The following is a 20,740-nucleotide window of genomic DNA, read 5'->3' on the forward strand; positions in this document are numbered from 1 at the left end:
AACTGTGATGCAGTTGATACAAACATCTCTGTACCACTAACTAGACTGGAACCTTCATAGAAGAGGAACAGGGACTTCAAATTACCCGTTACTATGAGGCTAATGGCCAGATTCTAAGTGGGGGTAATGGTATTAGTGTTGAAGAAATGGAATGCTCAGTCAGCTGGACTGCAAATGTGCTGCTATAATAATATGAGATAACAAATAAATGTTAATAAAAATTGTTTCCTTTAACTCACAGCAGTGTTTGGTTCATGACCTTCAGGATCTTGAGCTTGTAGTACCTGTGAGTCCATGACTTCAACCAGAAAACTGCTGAGGAAAGAGAAAACACCAATGTCCTAGTGAAGCCTACTAAATTTAAAATGTCTCCTCCATATACTAAGAGGTTTAGGTGAGTGGTATATCTGAGTTGTAACCAGAAGGTAAGGTAAAGTATTCTCATGCTTAACTAATTAGGCACTATGCCACAAAGGCATATAGAGGAGTGGATGTATAGATCCACATTTTCTTGACTAGCTGGAGGTGAGTTGTCAGCTTCATGCCCCGGCTGCTTTATCCCCAGAGAAAGAGCCCCCCAGTACTCATTGGATAGGAGGTTTGGTGAACCTCAGAGCCCATCTGGATGCCTATTAAAGGTATTTTATCTCATTTATGCAAGACCAATCTGCCAGGTTGTGTCTATGTGGTATACCTAATAGATTAATATTAGTATGAGTATTATTACTTATATTATAAACAAAACAGGATACACGAAATGAAAATTATGTTAGATTAGTTGCTCGCATCAACTTAAGTGGGCTTGTTCGTCCGACGCAATGTATTATTGTATTTTTTAATTTCGTGCACTTGCCTTCAGCAATGGAAGATGATAATGCCGATCCTGTAATAATATGGTGGTAGTTAAGATCGATTGAGACTGCGTGAGAAGAGAGGACGACGACCATAATGAAAACATCTGGATGTGAATTAATTTGTTTTAATTAATGTTAATTTATTTTAATCAGGTAATAACGAGTTCACACGCAATACGAAATTTTGACATACAGCGCAACAATTTTAGCAAGATAGAAGACACGTGATGATGGCCGTATATCGCCGAATCATATAATGTGGAAGAAGGGTTGTATTTGAGACGGAAATATATGTGAAGTATATGATATATTAATGCAACAGGATGCTTAAATATAATATTAGGAAAAGAACACATTGGGTGCATCCGTTCTTCTGACAACTGAAACTGAGGCACTTACATTGTTTCGAAAGCATTTAACCTGGATCCATATTCCTTCTCATGAGAAATTCTTTCCCAAGCCAAATATATTTTGTGCCGCCTACCTTACACTGCGTGGGGTTTGCCATATACACCAGTCTCTTGCTCAATTAACTGCACAAAAACAGTCGACACCTTCGCCAACCTCTCATTCTCTCATTCCACCTTAACAAACAAATGCATCAATGCAGCGCTATATGCAGCAGCTGATACTAGGAAACCACGAGGCAACGCAATTGTGAGAAGACTGGAAAGCTCCATTGCCCGGAAATTGAGTTTCTCAGTCTCTCCTCGAGTTGCGTTGCCGTTTCCTCCATTTTCACTTCTCCATTCAAAAACACGTGTCCATCTCAGGCTGAAAACAATTCTCGGAAATTGAGGTTACGTTGCGGTTGCCAGTTTTCTTGGTGTGCCCATGCACAAAGTATTTGGTTTCACACTAGAACTGTAATTTACATAATTCGTCACCAGTTGTGTATTTCTCATGATCGCTCAGGATGAACAGATGATGGCTTATATGGGCCGAAGTATGTTGTGAACTGAACAATTAAAAGCATGACGGTTATGCCTATATTTCTGTATTCGGGTTCAAGCTTCTTGAATCCAGTAGATTTTGTTTGTGTAAATGAGGCTTATTTCCGAGAGAAAGTCGAGTGTAAATTGTTGGTATGGTCGCTATTTTCCCTTACCCGTGCGCGCGCCCTGTCTTGCAATTGATCACTTTGCGCAAGTAGAAAATGTGATCACGTGACTCGTCCCTTTGCTCGGTAGGTCACCATGTTGAGCGTAATATCAAGGGTTGCGGCTGGTGTTTTGCGGGGGGCTAAACCCTCCTTAACACCACAAAAGTTGCAGAATGAAAGCGCAAAAATCGTGTCAGCCCTCTCCGTTAACAGTGAGTATATAAATTAGACGATCCGATACGTAATTATTACTACGTAAGTTTGCCTTCGAACAGCGGCGGCCCTTTTTAAGCCACATATTAAGAGTAGCTGTAGATTAAGTAATTCAGCGATATATAAGTAATAGTTCATAAAAAAAATTGTGTGAAGTGCGACAAGTTTGGAACATGTGCCTGTTTGTATTATAACACTTTAATTTTGTGATGTGCTTGCAATATAGGTCGATTCCACGTAAATGTGCGAGGGTAAGTCAGTAAGTAAGTTAAAAATGGATATAGAACTTAAAGAAATAAGAGTACTGATTTGAAAAATGCTTTTATTTCTCAGCACAATTTCCCTGTACATTGAGGCACTTGTCCCATCCTTTCACAAGCCCCTGAAAACCAGCAGCATAAAATTCTTTGGGCTGCTGTTGGAACCAGGAGTTTTCGCACAGCATGGGCTGCCTCATAATGCATAACAGGTTAGGTTTTCACAAAGTGTGAATGATGGGTGTCGCGCATGCTGACCACACAACACAAAATGCAAAGAATGTGTCTGGCATTACAGCATTTCAATCGCTACCACGCTGAAGGACACAATATGCTAGCCTGAATTGTCACAGGTGATGAGTCTTGGGTTCACCATTACCAGCCCGAGACAAAGCGTGTGTGAATGCAGTGGAAACATCCTGCATTGCCTTGAGGCTGGAATGCGGTGAGCAGTATGCCTTTGTGATCCCAGAAGTCTGTGAGCATCACTTTCCTGGAGGATGGTGTCACTTTAAACTTTTTTTTTTGGCAGGCGACGCAGGATGTTTCCACTGCATTGATGCATGCTTTGTCTTGGGCTGGTAATGGTGAACCCAAGACTCATCACATTTGACAATTCGGACTAGCATATTGTGTACTTCATCGTGGTAGCAATTGATGCGTGGCACCAGTCGTGCACAGACTTTGTGGAAACCTAACATGTCATGCATTATGGGGTAGGCCATGCCGTGTGAACACGCCTGGTTCTTACAGCAGCCCAAAGAATTTTGTGCTGCTGGTTTTCAAGGGCTTGTGAAAGGATGGGACAAGTGCCTCAAATGTACAGGGAAATTATGTTGAGAAATAAAAGCATTTTTCAAATCAGTACTCTTATTTCTTTAAGTTCTATATCCATTTTTAACTTCCTTGTTGACTTACCCTCATACTAGACACTGCTCTTATATAGTAGAGCTGAAAACTGTTATTATTATGGAGGAGCTATTGCAGTTGTAAGCCATTTAAATTAATGTTTTCTTACAGGCTAGTTCCACTTCAAATTTATATAAAGGTAGGATTGATTTTACGTTTTTTTTCATGAAGGGTACAATCATAATTAAAGGTGCTGCAACAATTTTAATTCCCAGAATGGACCTGTGAAAGCAAAGTTTACTTAACTGTACACTAGCAGATGCTGTCACCTTCCAAATACTGTCACGTGTTGGGTATGTCACACGACAAATAACTTCATGTAGCCTTTGGATTCAGTGATTATTTATTGAACTCATTCATCCACACTTACTTAGAGTCAGGAATACAGTTACTATCACCTGCAGTATCACAATTACTGCTTCCACTGTATCTCGGCGAATACTAGACTGCCTTCGATGGCGACACTCTTCAGACTGCTAAATAGTGTTTGCTGCTCCTTACATAGGCTCAGCACGGACCACTTAGAGAACACATTGCTGCTCAGCAACAGATATCAGGTACTGTTTTCTGGTGTGTGTACCTATGCATTGCTTAGCAGTAGACGCCATACTCTTGCGCGATGTCACAGCCTATCGAGGAGGGGTGTTTACCAAGTGTTGTTACGCAGTGAACACTTATTCCTGTGTATATTCCTACGCAACAGTCTTAACGGTTTCCATTGTTTCGTTGTTCAGTGATGGACGACATATAACACACCACAGTACTGTACTTGTGAAGCTATGCCCTTCGTGAGAGGATAGTTTTAATGCATTGTGTGCAGGATCATTGTCATGGTGAAGTCTTTGTTCTCTGATGCATGCTCTGGCATTTTGTTTCTGGGCCATATGAAGACGCCATGCTTTATCACCAGTAATGACCCTATCAGAGATCTCTGCATTGTGTAAAAGATCAGATGAAATGTGAAGCCGCAGTTTCTGGGCATCTGTTCAAGGCACCATCTTTGTGGAAACTTTTCTCATTCCCAAATGATCCATAATAATGTGTTGCACTCTATCCCTCTTCATACTCAGTTCTTATGCTATTAGTTTTACACCTAATCTTCGATCTGAACATACCAAGGTTCATGCTCTGCCCACATATGCATCTGTCTGTTGCTTTTTTTTTTGGCTTCCCACTTCTTGGGTCATCTTGCACATGTTCTCGCCCTTCCTTGAACTGCCATGCCACTGTCAGTTTCTTCATTTTGCGTTCACCATAAGCCATTGTTATTAGGGCTAACATTTCATTAGTACTTCTAAGAATCTTCACACAAAACTATATGTTTATCCACTACTCCAGATTCTCGTCACTCATTTTTCCCCACCAGCAGTGTACCATGGACAGGCCGTGCCATAGTTCAAGGGGTTAGTTGCTGGTTTCCCACTGCGGTGGCCCGGGTTCGATCCCAGGTCTGGTCAAGTGGGACTTGTGGTGGAGGAAGTGGCGCTGGGGCAGGTTTTCTCCGAGTACTTCAGTTTCCCCTGCCAATCTCATTCCACCAAATTCTCCATCATCATAATCACCTGGGGCAGGTACAATAGGCCAACGAGTGGACCCAGCTGGATTCCACCCCTCACCAAGCAAAAAATACCACATACACGTACTACTTCCTCTGTTGCTTGGGAACGAAAGACTTATTTGGTCTGTGGCTCATGTAAACGCAAGTTGGAACATATCCAAATGTGCTTGGGCACATGAGTTTGCCTGACTCAGCACCCAAGTGACATGCTGCAGCCATTCTGGGAATTACATATTCAGAACTTGTACACAATTCACATAGTGAAATAATGTTTTAGGTAGCGTGTATTATGCGACTGCACCGCAGGCAAAGACAAAGGGAGCATCTGGGAAAGTAGTAGCTGTGATTGGTGCTGTTGTTGACGTACAGTTTGAAGATAATCTACCACCAATTTTAAATGCTTTAGAAGTTCAGAACAGGAAACCTCGCCTTGTGCTGGAGGTTGCACAACACTTGGGTAAGTAAGAATGAGGCTGCCAACAGAGTCACCTGTAATCATATAGTCACAGTGTAGTCACCATTCGCAGATTTTGCACTGATAATTGAATTTATTGAACTCTTACAACTCCTAACTACAACTGATTATAATGCTCTCACTAATTCATGTACTTGACTGCTCACTACAGCGCTCGCTAAATTTTGTATGTCTTCATTAGCCATTGCCTGCTAATGTCAGAGTCACTTTATGACTGGTGGTTTACTGCCAATCTGTTCATCTTGGCGTCAAGCTCCTTGGGACTCACGATCAGATTTTTTTTTTCTTATGAACCCTTGTGGTCATATACCTTATGTAGCACCCTCTCTGACGAGAAGATGGGTTTGCCTGTTATGAATATGCTTGACATTTTATAAAGTGTATGAATTGCACATATAGCATGTTATTGAAAACTCCTTTCACACTACACACAAGTCTTCTGTCAGTACAGGCTTTGCAAAGCAGATTATGCCCATCTTATGTATCTTATCCTGCAACAGCAGCTTATACACTTCCAACAGTCAAAGGCTTGACCACTGCCAAGTTTAAGCCTCTTATATTTTCTGTGTCTGTCTTCGCCTTTTCCTATGCTGCAAACATGTTCATTCTCATGATTTTGTATGACTTATGCTTGTTGACTGCACAATTTTGTTATATAATCATAAATGTAGGGAAGGTTGAAAGCCATATGCAAATTGCAGACTGGTGTGCACCTTGGAAAATTTCCAGTGGTTCAGAGGACCTTGTTTTGTAGGCACTGCAGTTTTAAGAGGTAGGTGTGTGGTGCTAATTTCCAGGCAGGACAGGCACAGATCAGTACCATATGGAGAGTAAGCTTAATGTTGGTGCTTAAATGCTCACTTTTGAATAGCGATTAGATTCTGATAATCTGCTAATGTTCTGCACTGGCACTCATATATTTTCATGTCAGACCCAATGGAAAACTGTTCTTCTGTTGCATTCTTAGCTGTTGCCATGGAAATGTATTTATCGAGCTGTTATGCAGTGGACAACACAAACATGGCACAATATGAATATAGGTTAGTAGTTGGTAGTAATGTGTGATCATTTCCCTCTTGACTTACTGTCCGTAAACATACTAACACCAATGATACTTTGTAATGTGTTTGACTTAAAATTATAAATGATTAGTGAATTTATCACTTGAATTCCTTTTTGCACATTGAGGATATCAGTTATGTATTGAGAAGAACCTAGTGATGTGTAGAAAGTCAGAAATTATACACAACCAAAGAACATTTTTCCCAGGTCAGAGTAAAGTTACTATTTATCCCAAAGTACTTTACAAGTGTAAAATTTAATGAAAGGTAACCTGCAGAAGTGTATTAATTATGCTACTGAGCCAGTACAACACTCCTGTTATATTTCTTAGCAGCACAAAAGCATAGAAGATGATTAGACAGAATTATTTCTTTCCTTGTGGTACAGTGCTGAACAGGGGCAGCATGATTGTCATCACCCTCCCTTTAGATGCCAGTACTGTGTTAGCAGTGTCACCGTAATGTTTTGGGTAGGCATTGTGGATCACAGCAACAAATAAATGCCTCTCCATCCCCCCCATTTGTAACTGGTAATTTTTTTTTTCTTGTATCCAGGAGAAAACACAGTCCGAACAATTGCCATGGATGGTACTGAAGGTCTGGTGCGAGGTCAGGAAGTTCTGGATTCAGGATTTCCTATTAGAATACCTGTAGGAGCAGAAACATTAGGAAGGATCATCAATGTAATTGGTAAGAGTTTTGGAGTTTCAGAGGTTTGCTTAATGAACTTACTACATTATGTCATGGAAATTTATCCTTTTTTTTTTTTTTAAGGGGAACCAATTGATGAAAGGGGTCCAATTAACACCACAAAGTTTGCAGCCATTCATGCAGATGCACCAGAGTTTGTAGACATGAGTGTGGAGCAAGAGATCCTGGTGACTGGAATTAAAGTAGTGGATCTTCTTGCTCCCTATGCAAAGGGTGGAAAAATTGGTAAGTATTCAGAATGACCACTTTTAAAAAATTAGTTCATTAACTCTTTCAGAACATTAAATTTTAGTGTTGCAGAAAATACTGGATTTTCAGCATCCCAGATGTTCTTCATATTAAGAGGATCACTCAGAACTAGAAGCCAAAATATGAAAGAAAAAGTCAGGAAAACTAATATAATCAGCAAAGAATCGTACTCTTGAATGTGTGCCGGGAAAAGTGTCTTTGGGTTTTATCTCAACATTCTCATCCCTCCTGACAGTCACATGAAACCAAACTGAAAAAAACAAACAAAAAACATTGTTTATATAACGTGGTACAGACCCAGCCACTTAACATATCAACTTAAATAACTATGTTATCCATTGTATCAGGAAATGCTTCAAAATTTGTTGTTTCAGTGGGGACAGATGATGTGTGAAACAAAGACAGACAGATTCTTTGTATCTCTTGTTCTTTTGTAGGTATCATAGTCAGCTTCACTGCTTAAATAAAATCCAATTTTTTTCACTCCCGAGAAGGTTTTAGAGTAGATCAATAAAAATCCACTGACCACAAACTGAGTACCATTCTGGTGAACTGTTTATGTCATTGTGACTCACATTACAACTGCATTCACACATCACTGTAATTTTTATGAAAATATCAGACTACAGTAACATATCCCTCAGATCTGCATTTCATTGTGTCTATTATCGCAATATTTTCAGGGCTGTTTGGAGGTGCTGGTGTTGGCAAAACTGTGTTGATCATGGAACTGATTAACAATGTAGCCAAGGCTCATGGTGGTTACTCAGTATTTGCTGGAGTTGGTGAGAGGACGCGTGAAGGAAATGATTTGTACCATGAAATGATCGAGTCTGGTGTCATTTCTCTCAAGGACAAGACCTCCAAGGTAGCTGTTTGTTTGGAATTGTGGCTCTGGTTCACGTATGTAGTGTATGACAACCCATGAGGTTTGCTGAGAGAACAGGGCAACCTTAATTGTCTTTTGCCTCAGGTTTTGATTATCCTACTTGGTGCAATTCATCTTCCTCGGGTATTATTTAACTTGTGTAAGCTGGATATCCAACAAAATATATCAGAATCATTGAAAGAGTCATGTTCTAATGTATTTCCTAATTACATTAACTTTCATATGTAGTAACTAAGGAATAGCTTTTTAGGTGCCAAACAATTAGAAAGTACTGTCACATGATCGAGTGAACTACAGACGGGGCTCAGATTGATCAGATTTATTGGACTCTTCAACATACAACTTATGACTACACTTTATAAATTACTGTCGCAGACTAGTGTTCTCAAGTCTCCGCTAGCAGTTGTTTGGCAGCAGCTTCCAACGGTGGACATTCCCTTTCCTCTGCTGAACTATTCCCGGCCTCAGCTACCAGCTTCTTATAGCAACAGCTCACAACAACTGTACCTCAGCAGTTCTCTAACCCAGTAACTTACTACTGACTAATCCAGTCACTCACCAACTAACCAGCCAACTGAACTCAGCTCAACTCTTGCAAAGTTAAAGTCAAAGTTATGTCATGACCTACGGTCAGTTGGCCAGTCTGTCTTTGTGTCAATCCATATCTCATGCCCAGGACCAGATTTTAATACTGTTAGAGAGTTACGAGTTTGTTCGTATGGGGCACCCTTTCTAATGAGAGGATGGGTCTGTCGTTTACAATTGCTGCTGGCCCTTGCCAGCCAGTCATATTTTTACTGCGGTCAAAATCAGTAGTACATGTCACCTGTATTTACAGTCTTACATGTTAGCATTCTCCATAGTCAGTTGTCAAGAGTTTGCTACCTTGTGGATGCCTACTATTTACAGTTTTACATGTAACTCTAATATATATGTATATACAATATGAGTATCCCAGGAAGAAAGGTCAGTATTCAGGGAGGTCATAGTGTCGGTATGAGCCGGGATAGCATAGTTGATATAGCAACTGTCTACAGGCTGGAAGACTGAGGGGTCGGAGTTCAGGTCCCAGTAGGGTAAAGAATTTTCTCTTCTGCACGTCATCCAGACCAACTCTGGGGTCCACCTAACCTATCCAGTGGGTACTGGGGGCTGTTTCCCCAGGGCATGAAGCTGACCACTCACCTCCAGCTAGTGCTGAGGTCAAGAAAAAGTGAATCTATACATGCACTCCCTCATACGCCATCATGGCGTAGTGCTGCATTAGTTAAGCACAGGGACAGTTTCACCTTTGCCATAGTATTGGTCCATTCTAAGCAAAAAAGTGTATCGTTAGCAGCTAATAACTCATATGTCTCTGAGTAGCAGTGGTTATAATTGCCCTCCTGAATTCCTGATTGGCTAGACAAGACACAGATCATTGATTCCTTGTGTGTCAACAAATGACACTAAATAATTTAGTCTTTATTGTATATTCCAAAATATTATATATGTAGAGAGAGAGAGAGTGCGTGCATGTGTGCATGAGAGAGAGGAAAAAAACCTTAAATTGATTTTCATAAGCATAACAGGTACAGAAGACGTTTTTGAGGACAGGTATGTCAACCATTTTCAGATAGTATGAGTACCTGTGATAATGAGCATTTTTACGGACTTGTTATGTTGGGATGGCACTGCACCCTGTGTTGATTTAGACCAGTTTACGGTTTTGAGTCACTTCCCATCTCCTTGTTACATGAATTTACCATTCAACAAATACATTCTTATCAAGTACATTAATTTTTAGACCACTGGCTCCTAAGCAAAGATTGTGACAAAAATCAGAGTTGCATATGGCATCAGTATGGTTGGCAAACTTATCGGAAGAAAAAAAATCTTAACCAGTCACACTGGACGGAACTATTTAACTTTTTCATAAAATTATCAAAAGGAATTTTATCTCTAACAATGAAAGCGTCTCAGAAGTTAATGATCAAGTGGTTCTGTTGTCGGCAGGTTTATTGTTGCAGAAAAGGGGCACAGAAACATTGATTGAAATTTCCCAGAGTTTGAAATGCTCTTTGGAGATATTTTTTCCAAAAGTAGTTTATTTTTATGTATAATGGTATGAAAATTCTCTTCAATCCCCATCCTTTTCTCACTGTTTAGTGTATCTCCTAGATTCACTTATTTATACTTAATGTCTGCATGCTGACTAGAGTTTGAAAAGGCGGTATACCAACCCTTTTCCACTGACCAGTTATATATAATTGATATGTACTTACATTTTCATAAGTGAATCAAGAAATAATGGTTTGATACAGTCAGTTGTATTACAGGTGGCGCTGGTGTATGGCCAGATGAATGAGCCCCCTGGTGCTAGGGCTCGAGTGGCTCTGACAGGCCTCACTGTTGCCGAATATTTCCGAGACCAAGAAGGACAGGATGTGTTACTGTTCATTGACAACATTTTCAGATTCACCCAAGCTGGTTCAGAGGTTAGTTTGCTTGAGCGTCTTAATGAATATGATGTCCTATAGCCATACAATCCCCTCCCCCATTAATGTCTCTTGAGTGGTTTTTCAGATACAGAGTGTTGAAAAATCACCCCCACAGGGTGGGGAATTGATATCCGTGATGTTTTCCTTTAGTATCAGCATTGAAAATGCACTTGGAGGCACATTACAACTCTCATTGTGAAGCTTATGAAATATTCTTTCTAACCACATACAAAAATACCTCACAGTTGTGAATGGTCTACATGTTAATGGACTTTGGATTGCAGAGAAGTATCATCTGAGATTTGTTTGAAGTTTGTCAGAAGTGTCAGCTACATACATACTCTTGTTAAGAGTGTACAAAAATCATTCTAGGGCCACAAGAACTGAGTTCTAATGAGTTTTGGAAATAAGTTACAAAATATTTCTTAAGCTTACTGTAAACTGAGCTCTTTAGCGGTTCTGTAAGTGCATTTCCAGAGGAGTTATTAAAGAGAAACGTCAGAGATTGTGCCCCCTTGTTTTACCATGGTGGGAGTGATTTTAACACCCTGTGTCTCAAAGCCACTTGACAGAAATTGAAAAGAAGAAAATGGGCAAGGCTGTTTGGTTATGGGACCAGTGTGTATACTAAATTTCATCACAGTTCTGTATTTCAGTGGATGTGTTGGTTTTGAGGGAATGTACCTTGACTGAAATGTGAAATACCCCCTCCAGTTCTTCTCAAATCAATGTCATTTTGTTTTATGGATAATATGATGGGTGTTACTTTTAGTCTTTTAATTCATCAGCCTGTTCTTGAGCAATTCATTCTTTCTCTTTCAAATGTCATTTTCCAGGTGTCAGCCTTGCTGGGCCGCATCCCTTCTGCTGTGGGTTACCAGCCAACTTTGGCAACTGACATGGGTACCATGCAGGAAAGAATCACCACCACAAAGAAGGGATCAATCACATCAGTACAGGTACATGCCTTTTATGCCCTAACAGAAAACTGGAACATGGTTCGAAGGTGCTTTGGTGTGCTGTCTAGCACCTCAATAAATACTATTCAACTTTATCTGTGTTTTATATATGTATATACAGTATGTCCCAGGAGGGAAGGTGAGTATTCAGGGAGATCATAGTATTAGTAATTCTAAGCGAAAAAAGTGTTTATGTACATATATTCCTTTTCCTAATGGTTTCCAAGATCGAGCTATTTTACTGTACAGTTGTACAGGGAGCTCCTGGTCTCTCTTGTTTGAAAACTAGAAACATAAGGGATATAACTGTTAGGTGTGTCCATAACATTTGCCATAACTTGCAGGCCATCTATGTGCCAGCTGATGACTTAACTGATCCAGCTCCTGCTACCACCTTTGCTCACTTGGATGCTACAACTGTGTTGTCGCGAGCTATTGCGGAGCTAGGTATCTATCCTGCTGTGGATCCACTTGACTCAACATCCCGTATTATGGACCCCAACATCATTGGTGCTGAGCACTACAATGTTGCACGAGGTGTACAGAAAATCCTACAGGTATTGTCACCTCATTCACAATACACATTTATCGTATAAGTGTTGTATGAGATGAGAAAGTCTCTTCAAATTTTGCTTCATTTATGATTTACAATGTTTGTTGTAATCTGATAATTTTCAGTTACAGTATGTGAAATAACCATAATGAAAAGCATGTCTTTTGACAGGACTACAAGTCTCTTCAGGATATTATTGCTATCCTGGGTATGGATGAATTGTCTGAGGAAGATAAGCTAACTGTAGCACGAGCTCGTAAAATCCAGAGGTTCCTGTCACAACCTTTCCAGGTGGCTGAAGTGTTTACTGGTCATGCGGGCAAACTGGTTCCGTTGGAAGAAACCATTAAGGTAAGTAGCATGGTGTGTGATCAAGAACCGACAGTGGTGCAGTGGATAGCCTGAGAAGATTGTTAGGAATTGTCATCATTTGAGGTACTGACTAGTTCAAAATAGATTTTTTCTGGCAGTTTTTTATTTCCATGTAAAGATCAGGTGATAATAGATGAAATGAGTGAGTAATGCCTTTATGTATTCTCCAAACCTAGATTTTCAAGGAATATTCATACTTAAAATTGTATGTAATAAATAGTAAAGCTAGAAGTCTGCAGTGAAGAAACAATGGAATTGCAATTAAAGTTTTACCATAGTAGCATTTGTTTGTCTTAGCCATATTTCAAATAATGTTTCTTGATGATAATGCTTCATCATCAGCTGAGAAAATCCTGGTTCATATATTAATTTACAGAAAAGCTTTGTGTTATGCTGCTGTTTCAGGTGATCAGACTGCCAGGAAGAGTTCTGTTAATTTCATTTGTATATAATAGTAGAATAGGTGGGGGGAAGTTTGTTTCCCAGGTTAATGTTAAGGATTTTATTGAATTTGTATAGGGAACACTGAACTTCATACATACCCATTCAGTGTATTACGTCGCTTTACATTCTAAAGACTGTGGTCATGTAGCACCATTCCTGTTGCACGTGCTTTTGTGTTATGCCTGTATGCAGTACTGTCCAACCTTCATAAGCTCTATATAATAACTATTCCAAAGAAGTGAGAATGTCATTCAGGAAAAAATGTACAGATACTTGGTAAGGAAACATTGTTTGAATTTTTTTCAGTTATTTGTGAGTAATGTAGTAAATTATGCTGTATAGTAACGAATACTTTGGTTATGCTCTTAACATCTGTGTTTTCATTTTGCAGGGATTCCAGCAGATTCTACAAGGTGAGTATGATCACTTACCAGAAGTTGCATTCTACATGGTTGGACCTATTGAGGAGGTGGTTCAGAAGGCAGAGAAACTTGCAGAATCAACAAATTGAAGTGTTCTGAAGAAGTATCTGTGCCTGTAATAAGAATCCTTGTGTACATCTCTTTGTTATTATAGTAAGAACATTACCGGTCCTAAGTAGTGTATGACTACAAACTTGTGATTCAGGGCTGCTTGGTTAAGTTATACAATCTTCATGATAGCTTAAGAATTATAAAGGATACATTTTCTTTGTAATATATACATCTGAACTTCACTAAACAGTTGTACCTTGGTATATGTGTAGTGAAAAGATTGTCACGCATTTCTCATTCTTTCTGTTATGTGTGGAAAAGTCATGCCACAAATAAATTGTTAAAAATGACTTGCATCTTTTTTATATACCCTGGGAAATTTTGTTGATGGGTTTCTGCATAGTGTTTGTCATGTTTTCATGAAAATGTCTATTTTTTTTTTATTTGATTGTGCTGGACTGGATCAGTACATAAGTTGTAAGTATTTGTGTGAAGAAGTCTTTGTGTTTTTTCAGTTAGGTGCTTAATATTAGATCCTAGTACACTGCATTATGTGCTTGGAATAAGCGACTAGGCTACATGCCAGACGTTGCAATCATTTATTCGATTCCCACAAAGGTTAGGAGATTTTCCTTTCTTCACAGCATCTACAGGGGTGTGAGTGCATGAAGCTGACCATTCACTCCCATCCTAATGCTAAGGTTCATGTATGGAGCCATACCTCCATTTCCCCATCTGCCTTCCCGATGTGCTTAAGGGAGCACAGGAACAGTTTATGTTTTACTGTACATTGCATAACAAAATTTGTGTGGTAAGTTAAACTTGTCAGAATTTGAGTGCAAGAAAAATTTAATTCTGTGATTCAGACATGTTTTTAATGCCTTGTACTTATATTGCCCATTCAGATTATACTGCAGATGACTGGGGGACTGATGAGTGGGAAGCTGTAATATTGTATTTGGTAGTATAATAGTGAGTGGATGAAATGAAGCTGTACTCTCAAATTTGGAGTACATGTTTTCCAAATGTTTGCCCATTTATGTAGTGTCTTCATTCTGTTCATTGCCTGTACTCTTCATCATCAGATTTACATGGTTTATAGGCTCTTCTTATATTGACGTTTCCTTATTTGACACTGGTAGGATATGGAATGTTATGGTTTTCCCTAGTTCTTCTAGGCAGGCTGATATGAAACTGGCGTAACAGTGATCTGAGAATGTTTACGTGTCAGGTTTTGGTATTGTCATGTGTCACAGTGATTAAGATGTGGGTTTGGAGTGGTAATTGGATTTATTGACAACCTACAGCCTGTAACCTAATAATTATAACACTTACTGATTTTCACACTACAGAGCACTCTGTGCAAATATCTTCAGTCTATCTCCACTAGTCTTCACAGATTTATAACACAGTAACTGTAAAAGCCTCCCTAAATCACACACACCCAATACCACTGCACTCTAGCACACATAGAGCCTTTAAATCACACATTAAATGTTCACAGGCTGACTTCTTGTACTCTTCTTCAGTTAACAAACTTCCCATGGCTAATCTACCAAGAGCTGACTCTGCCTGAACCAAACAAATTCTCTCTCTTTACATAGCCGAGGAATGAACACAGGTCACAGGAAACATGTCATGTGACCAACACACACCACTTCATGACGTCACCACCGACACAAAAAACAGCCCCCTCTGTTGTTGCATATTGGACCATGTTTACAGAATTGTTGCCTGGCAGGCAGTGCGTTGATCAGATCCGTTAACAGTGTTATGGTCTTGTAGATATGACTCCGTAGTCTTGGTATTCTCCACCTGATATGTGAATGAGGGTGTGTTGTCACTGACACCCTTAGGTCTTCATCAGATCTTATTTTTAACAGCATTCATATGCTGGTCTGAAATTCGCTGAGTTAATGGTTCAGTCATCAGGTGGAAATGATTTGAACAAACGTGTGAAGGGAATTTCAAATCTGCATATGTGCAAAGTATGAGAGCTGAAATAGCCCAGACGGTATAATGACTAGGCTATAAGTTAGAATTTTCATTTCGTGCATCCTGTTGTGTTATATACAATTTATTAAGAGTCCAAAGGTCAAGGCTAAAATTAGCTTGGCTACATGTTTTGGCTATTAAAGTCATCATCAGGCAAACACATGATTACCATAGTCACACACTAGCGGCCTCCGTAGTCTAGGGTTAACATTCCCACCTCATGACTCAAGGTACGTGGGTTCAAACCTGGCGGAAGTCGTGGAATTTTTAAGGGCAGAAAAATTCAGGGAACAAGTCCTCCAGGAGGGACTTTAAGCCATGGGTCCCATGTTGTAGATTTATGGCACGTAAAAGATCCTCATGTCTCTAGGAGACCTCTGAGCAAAATTAGGCAACAAGTTTCCCGCCCAAGTAGTTTCCAATGCCTCCGGTAGATGGGGAAGTTATCGGGTACCAATGCCAGCAGAGGGCCAACCCCGCTGGCAGAAAGGGGAGAGTTATCGGGTACCACTGCCAGTAGAGGGCCGACCTCGCTGGCAGAAAGGGGAGATAGCGGGCACCACTATCGGTAAGGTATGGCGACAGTAGAAATTAAAGGGGGACGTACAATAGACTTACTCATGGTGCATGGGAAAGCCACCTCCTCTATACTGAATAACTGAATAATTAACTATTGATTTTGGTGTCGATGTAGTTGTATTGTTTACTTACTGTTTAGCTGATGCTTCATCTTACAATATAGTTTGTCCATTCTGTAGGGAATATAGATTGCAACTGTTTTGGTGATGTATGTTATTAGTGAAGTCGTTGCAAGAGAGGGAGGGTTCGAGGGTTCACTGTGCGTGTATATTCAGATTTTATGCTTTTGGTAAATAATTTGTGTGGTTGTGCACATATAAGTTGGATAAGGGTCTGTTATGCAATTGTAATCGAGCACTTGGAAGTTTAATGAAAGGCAAGGTATTTCGATATAAAACTCACAAAACTGTCTAATGTCCTGAATAAAGCAGGTGTAATAGCAAATAATGATATAAAGATGGCAGCTGGCTGTGTTACAGTTGGGGAAATGAGTAAGGGGTTGAAATTTATAATACAATATGATTTGACATGCTTTTATTGTATAAAAAATTAGTGAGGCATGGTGAAAATATATTATTCAGATTAATTAACATGAAAAGTAAGTAATTCAGTGTTCATGAGATGGGTATTATGTATTGAACACTTGAGTCAAACTCAAAGTCACATTGCAACTGACGGTCGGTCAGTCTTGGTGCCTAGTCCTATCTGGGGCTCATGGCCAGATACTAGTTACTGTCAGTTACAGTTTTGTCCATGTGAGGTACCCTCTCAGATGAGAGGGTGTGTATGCCATTTATGTCATTACTAAGTCAGTTGTCAGTATGTACATAATATTTGCAGTTTACGTGTTATTACATGGTATACAATGCTTATGTATATATAATATACACAAGGCCTCTGTCAGTCCAGGCTCACCATAGCTGATCATGCCCTAGCCTCAGTAGCTGACACTACACTGACAGTCTAGTCACTTGAACAGTCATGTGCTTGACTGCTGCCAAGTTTAAACCATTTATGTTTTCTGTGTTAGAGTTCACCATGTCCAATATTGCGAAAATGCGGATTTTCGTGATTTTGTATGACTTCTGCTTGTTACCTGCATAATTTTGTTATACTATAATCGCATATGTACGGAAATTTGAAAGCCATGTGCAAATTGCAGGCCTGTGTGCACCTTTGAGAATTGCCAGTGGTGTGGAGAACCTTGTTTTGCAGCCACTGCAATTTCATTAGATGGTCATAACAGCCACACTATTTATATTTCACTCAAAGGAAAATTATTGGGTACTTGTACATATACACAATATGCAGAAGCAAAGTACTGATATCTCGCAATCATCACTTGAAACTGTTCCTTCTCCCACCAAAGAACCTTGGAACAGCGCAGTAGTTTGCATTCCTTATGCATGTAACGTTAACGTAGTAGAGTAAATCCATTAGTGCCAGTATTTCTGAGTTGTGTAAATTCTATGTAATATGTCTATATATCACGTATATAAAGTGCCTTTTACGGAAATAAATGCTGGTATATTTGCGCTCATATCACCATCTCAACTTTTAAACTGATTTCTCGATTTTTATGAGATCATGTATGACCGTTATTCCAGTGGATAAAGACTTACAAAAAGTAACTTGGAAGACACTGGATGTGGAGCACATTCAACCAGACTGATCAACTTTTAATTGATTCTAGGCATCTATGCAGGACAGGAAGGGGAAAGAACACTGATTGTGGTAATTTCTTGACCAGAGACAAAAAACAAACTGTAGTCCGCAAAGGAACTATAGCGACCGAGCGACCGCCGCTTGTCGGCGAAGTTAATGCCAACTTTTGCTGACAGAAGGTGTCGCGTTGTCAGCGCAAAGGATTCCCCGGGCATTAATCTCGGTTTTCTAGACTGGAGCCGCTATTTCCTTAAAATAGCTCCTCATTTATCCTCACGAGGCTGAGTGGACCCCGTGCCACACTTCTAAGAAAATCTGGTAGCGCCGGAAATCGAACCCGGGACCTCTGGATCTGTAAGCAGCAACTCTGGCCACTAGACCACAGAGGCGGTCCCAGAGATCAGAGACGGAATTTTTAATCCAAGGAAGTGGCAGGCGGCTAGCTAATTTGGCAGAATCGATGAGCAACTAAGAGATCTTGGTGATAATATTGGTGAGAAGTGTAAATCATTTAGAAATATCATGATGGCCACAGCAGACAATCCTGTGAAAGGTAGAGAAACTGAAATATGACGACTGGTTTGGTACATGATGTGAACTGTTACCGCACCAAAATTAGGGCATATGAAGGAATGCAACACGGGAAACATTCACGAAATTTTGTGGAAGGGCATCATATAGTTTAAAGGGAGGAAAAGAGGATGAACAAGAAAAACCGAAATACAGTGACGATAAACGTTGGGATCTTGAGTACCTCATAAGTACAAATGAAAGCAGGATTTTCTATCTGGAAAGAAGTAAAGCCCACCTAGATTTCAAACCAAGAATGACATTATGTAGGAACAAACAGGGTGCAATTATAGGGAGGCGATTCTTGAAAGATGGCTAGAGAATTTTGATGAACTGTTGAACACTAAAAGCCAGAACTACATGAGAGCAGTAATAGAAACTAGATCGAAGAAGACAGAGCCGGTACGAAAAACTGCAGAATTGGAAGTAGCTATTAGGAAACTTAAGAATAAGGCCCCAGGGATAGATTTGTCTCATGCAGAGTAATTGAAAACATTGAATAATTACAAAAACGTCTGCTCCATACGTGGATCAATGAAACAATGCCGGATGAATGGAATCTAAGCATCATATTGCCTATACATAAGAAAGGAGGTAATATGGTACGCTCAAACGATAGATGAGCCAGTGTGTTCTGTACCACCTAAGAAGTATTTTCTAATATTCTGTTTAATACACAGGTCCCTTGTGAAGAGAGTCTTGTTAATGGTTACTAATACAGGGTCTATCAGGGAAGATCCACAACGGAGCAAATTAACATATGTCATATTTCAAGGAATAATATTCATACTCGTACGTGACATTAACGAAGTTAGCTACATTATTTTCAAGCGTATTAACTTGAATGAACTCATGGACAATGTACGAGTAATCCTGCATTTGAGCATCCTGCTGCGCTAACTGATCAGTTTGTATGTATATATTTCAAGTGACAGGTAATATGTTTAATAACTAGACATCTTGCCTGCTTATTGGAGACTGCCTTTGTGTAGTGTAGTGTAGCACAACTGACGATTTTGCATCGCAATTGTTTTCTTTTTTGTGTGACAACGATATGACGATCAGCGTGTTGACAGGTCAAAGCATTCTGCTGCCCACTGTTGCAAGGAGATACTCGGTCTCAATCTTTTTACGCTACAATAGTGTGATTTGTATGCCTACCATGGCCAATTCATCTTACATCAACAACAGAAAGAGCATTTTACATTCCACAGCATTACCTTCGAGTCGCAGCAATTTATATGCAGCGGAATCGTATCATGGACAAGCGGATAACACTAATTTTCAGGTACTAGCTACAAAGAAATCGAAATTACTGAATTACAAAGTGAACATTTTTTCGTGTCTTTTTTCCAGTTTATACTGTGATTGTTACTTCACTATACATATTATTTTATCGGAATATTTGTAGTTGTACAACTGTTGTAACATATTATATCACAATTCACATGGCCGTGGAAGAAAGACTGCTTTACACATTATTCTGTGTATCTAAAGTGAGTTTGAAATAGTTGTTAACGTCTATTGAGTCCCTAATCTTTCACTTTTAGGGGTAAGAAGCGCAATATAAATTGAATTAATTGACCTCTTCTCCATTCACATCTATAAAAAATGGAAGGGAATAATTTTATAATTGAATTGCGGAAAAGACTGAATTGGAAATTCACAGTTGTAGGTGAAATAGAGGATCAGAACTCCGCTTGCATACAGCCTAGAGCTCCTCAGACACAGGGTAGATTTTATTTTAAAAAATGTTGTTTATCTGCCAAACATTCGCCTTCCTAGGATGTTGAAATATAGGGTTTAGGGTTTAATGTCCTTGAAAATGCCAAGGATATTTTCACTTCCGTTCTTTAACCGTCTTCGCGAGCGATTGGTAATCTGAACGGTTTTGCTGAGTATATAATTTATTACTGTAGTATTATTTTGATATTTGTTCGAGCACTAGCTTTGCGAGAACATAATGCAGATACAGTTTACAAAGAGATGTTATAATTCTTTAGTACTAACTATATACCCATGCACACTAAAACTGGGACAAAAACTTAGTTAAATACATAACCTGTTATATGCGATTCAGTGTATCCAGTGAACTCCTCATAACATTTATTTATTTTTTGTGCCTTGGAGTTGTAAGCCTAATCGGAAATCTAATCACAGACAGCTCCTGATTCGGCACCGTATTCTTCAGACTCCAGAGCGAGAGAATGGCAGGTTTAAACATCAGCATGTGTTTATACTCTGTTAGAGGAATTAATTTTACAGTTGAGTTTTGAAGAAACAGATACTCCTTTTGTGTCTGTCAGTCGAAGAGAAGTTACTTATAATAAATTAAGTGTTTTATAAATAACAAAGTTGGCACTAACTTCGCC

At 39.5% G+C, this 20,740-nt stretch overlaps 1 protein-coding gene across 1 annotated transcript; it reads left to right on the forward strand.

Moving 5' to 3' along the window:
- Positions 1-2,019: 2,019 nt before the first annotated feature.
- Positions 2,020-13,909, forward strand: LOC111865244 (ATP synthase subunit beta, mitochondrial). Its single transcript, XM_023853142.2, has 10 exons — positions 2,020-2,168; positions 5,171-5,350; positions 6,985-7,119; positions 7,204-7,365; positions 8,073-8,257; positions 10,597-10,755; positions 11,595-11,717; positions 12,062-12,274; positions 12,442-12,621; positions 13,478-13,909. Exons 1-10 carry the CDS (start codon positions 2,051-2,053, stop codon positions 13,595-13,597), a joined length of 1,575 nt encoding a protein of 524 aa, XP_023708910.1. The 5' UTR covers positions 2,020-2,050; the 3' UTR covers positions 13,598-13,909.
- The last annotated feature ends 6,831 nt before the right edge of the window (positions 13,910-20,740 follow it).

Source organism: Cryptotermes secundus, unplaced genomic scaffold (assembly GCF_002891405.2).
Source record: "Cryptotermes secundus unplaced genomic scaffold, Csec_1.0 scaffold614, whole genome shotgun sequence".
Classification (NCBI taxonomy): Eukaryota; Metazoa; Arthropoda; class Insecta; order Blattodea; family Kalotermitidae; genus Cryptotermes; species Cryptotermes secundus.

Excerpts from the sequence above, each read along its gene's own strand:
- LOC111865244 (XM_023853142.2), top strand. The coding sequence starts at position 2,051 with ATGTTGAGCGTAATATCAAGGGTTGCGGCTGGTGTTTTGCGGGGGGCT. Across the intron at positions 8,258-10,596 it reads TCAAGGACAAGACCTCCAAG|GTGGCGCTGGTGTATGGCCA; the intron begins GTAGCTGTTTGT and ends GTTGTATTACAG. Across the intron at positions 12,622-13,477 it reads CGTTGGAAGAAACCATTAAG|GGATTCCAGCAGATTCTACA; the intron begins GTAAGTAGCATG and ends TTCATTTTGCAG.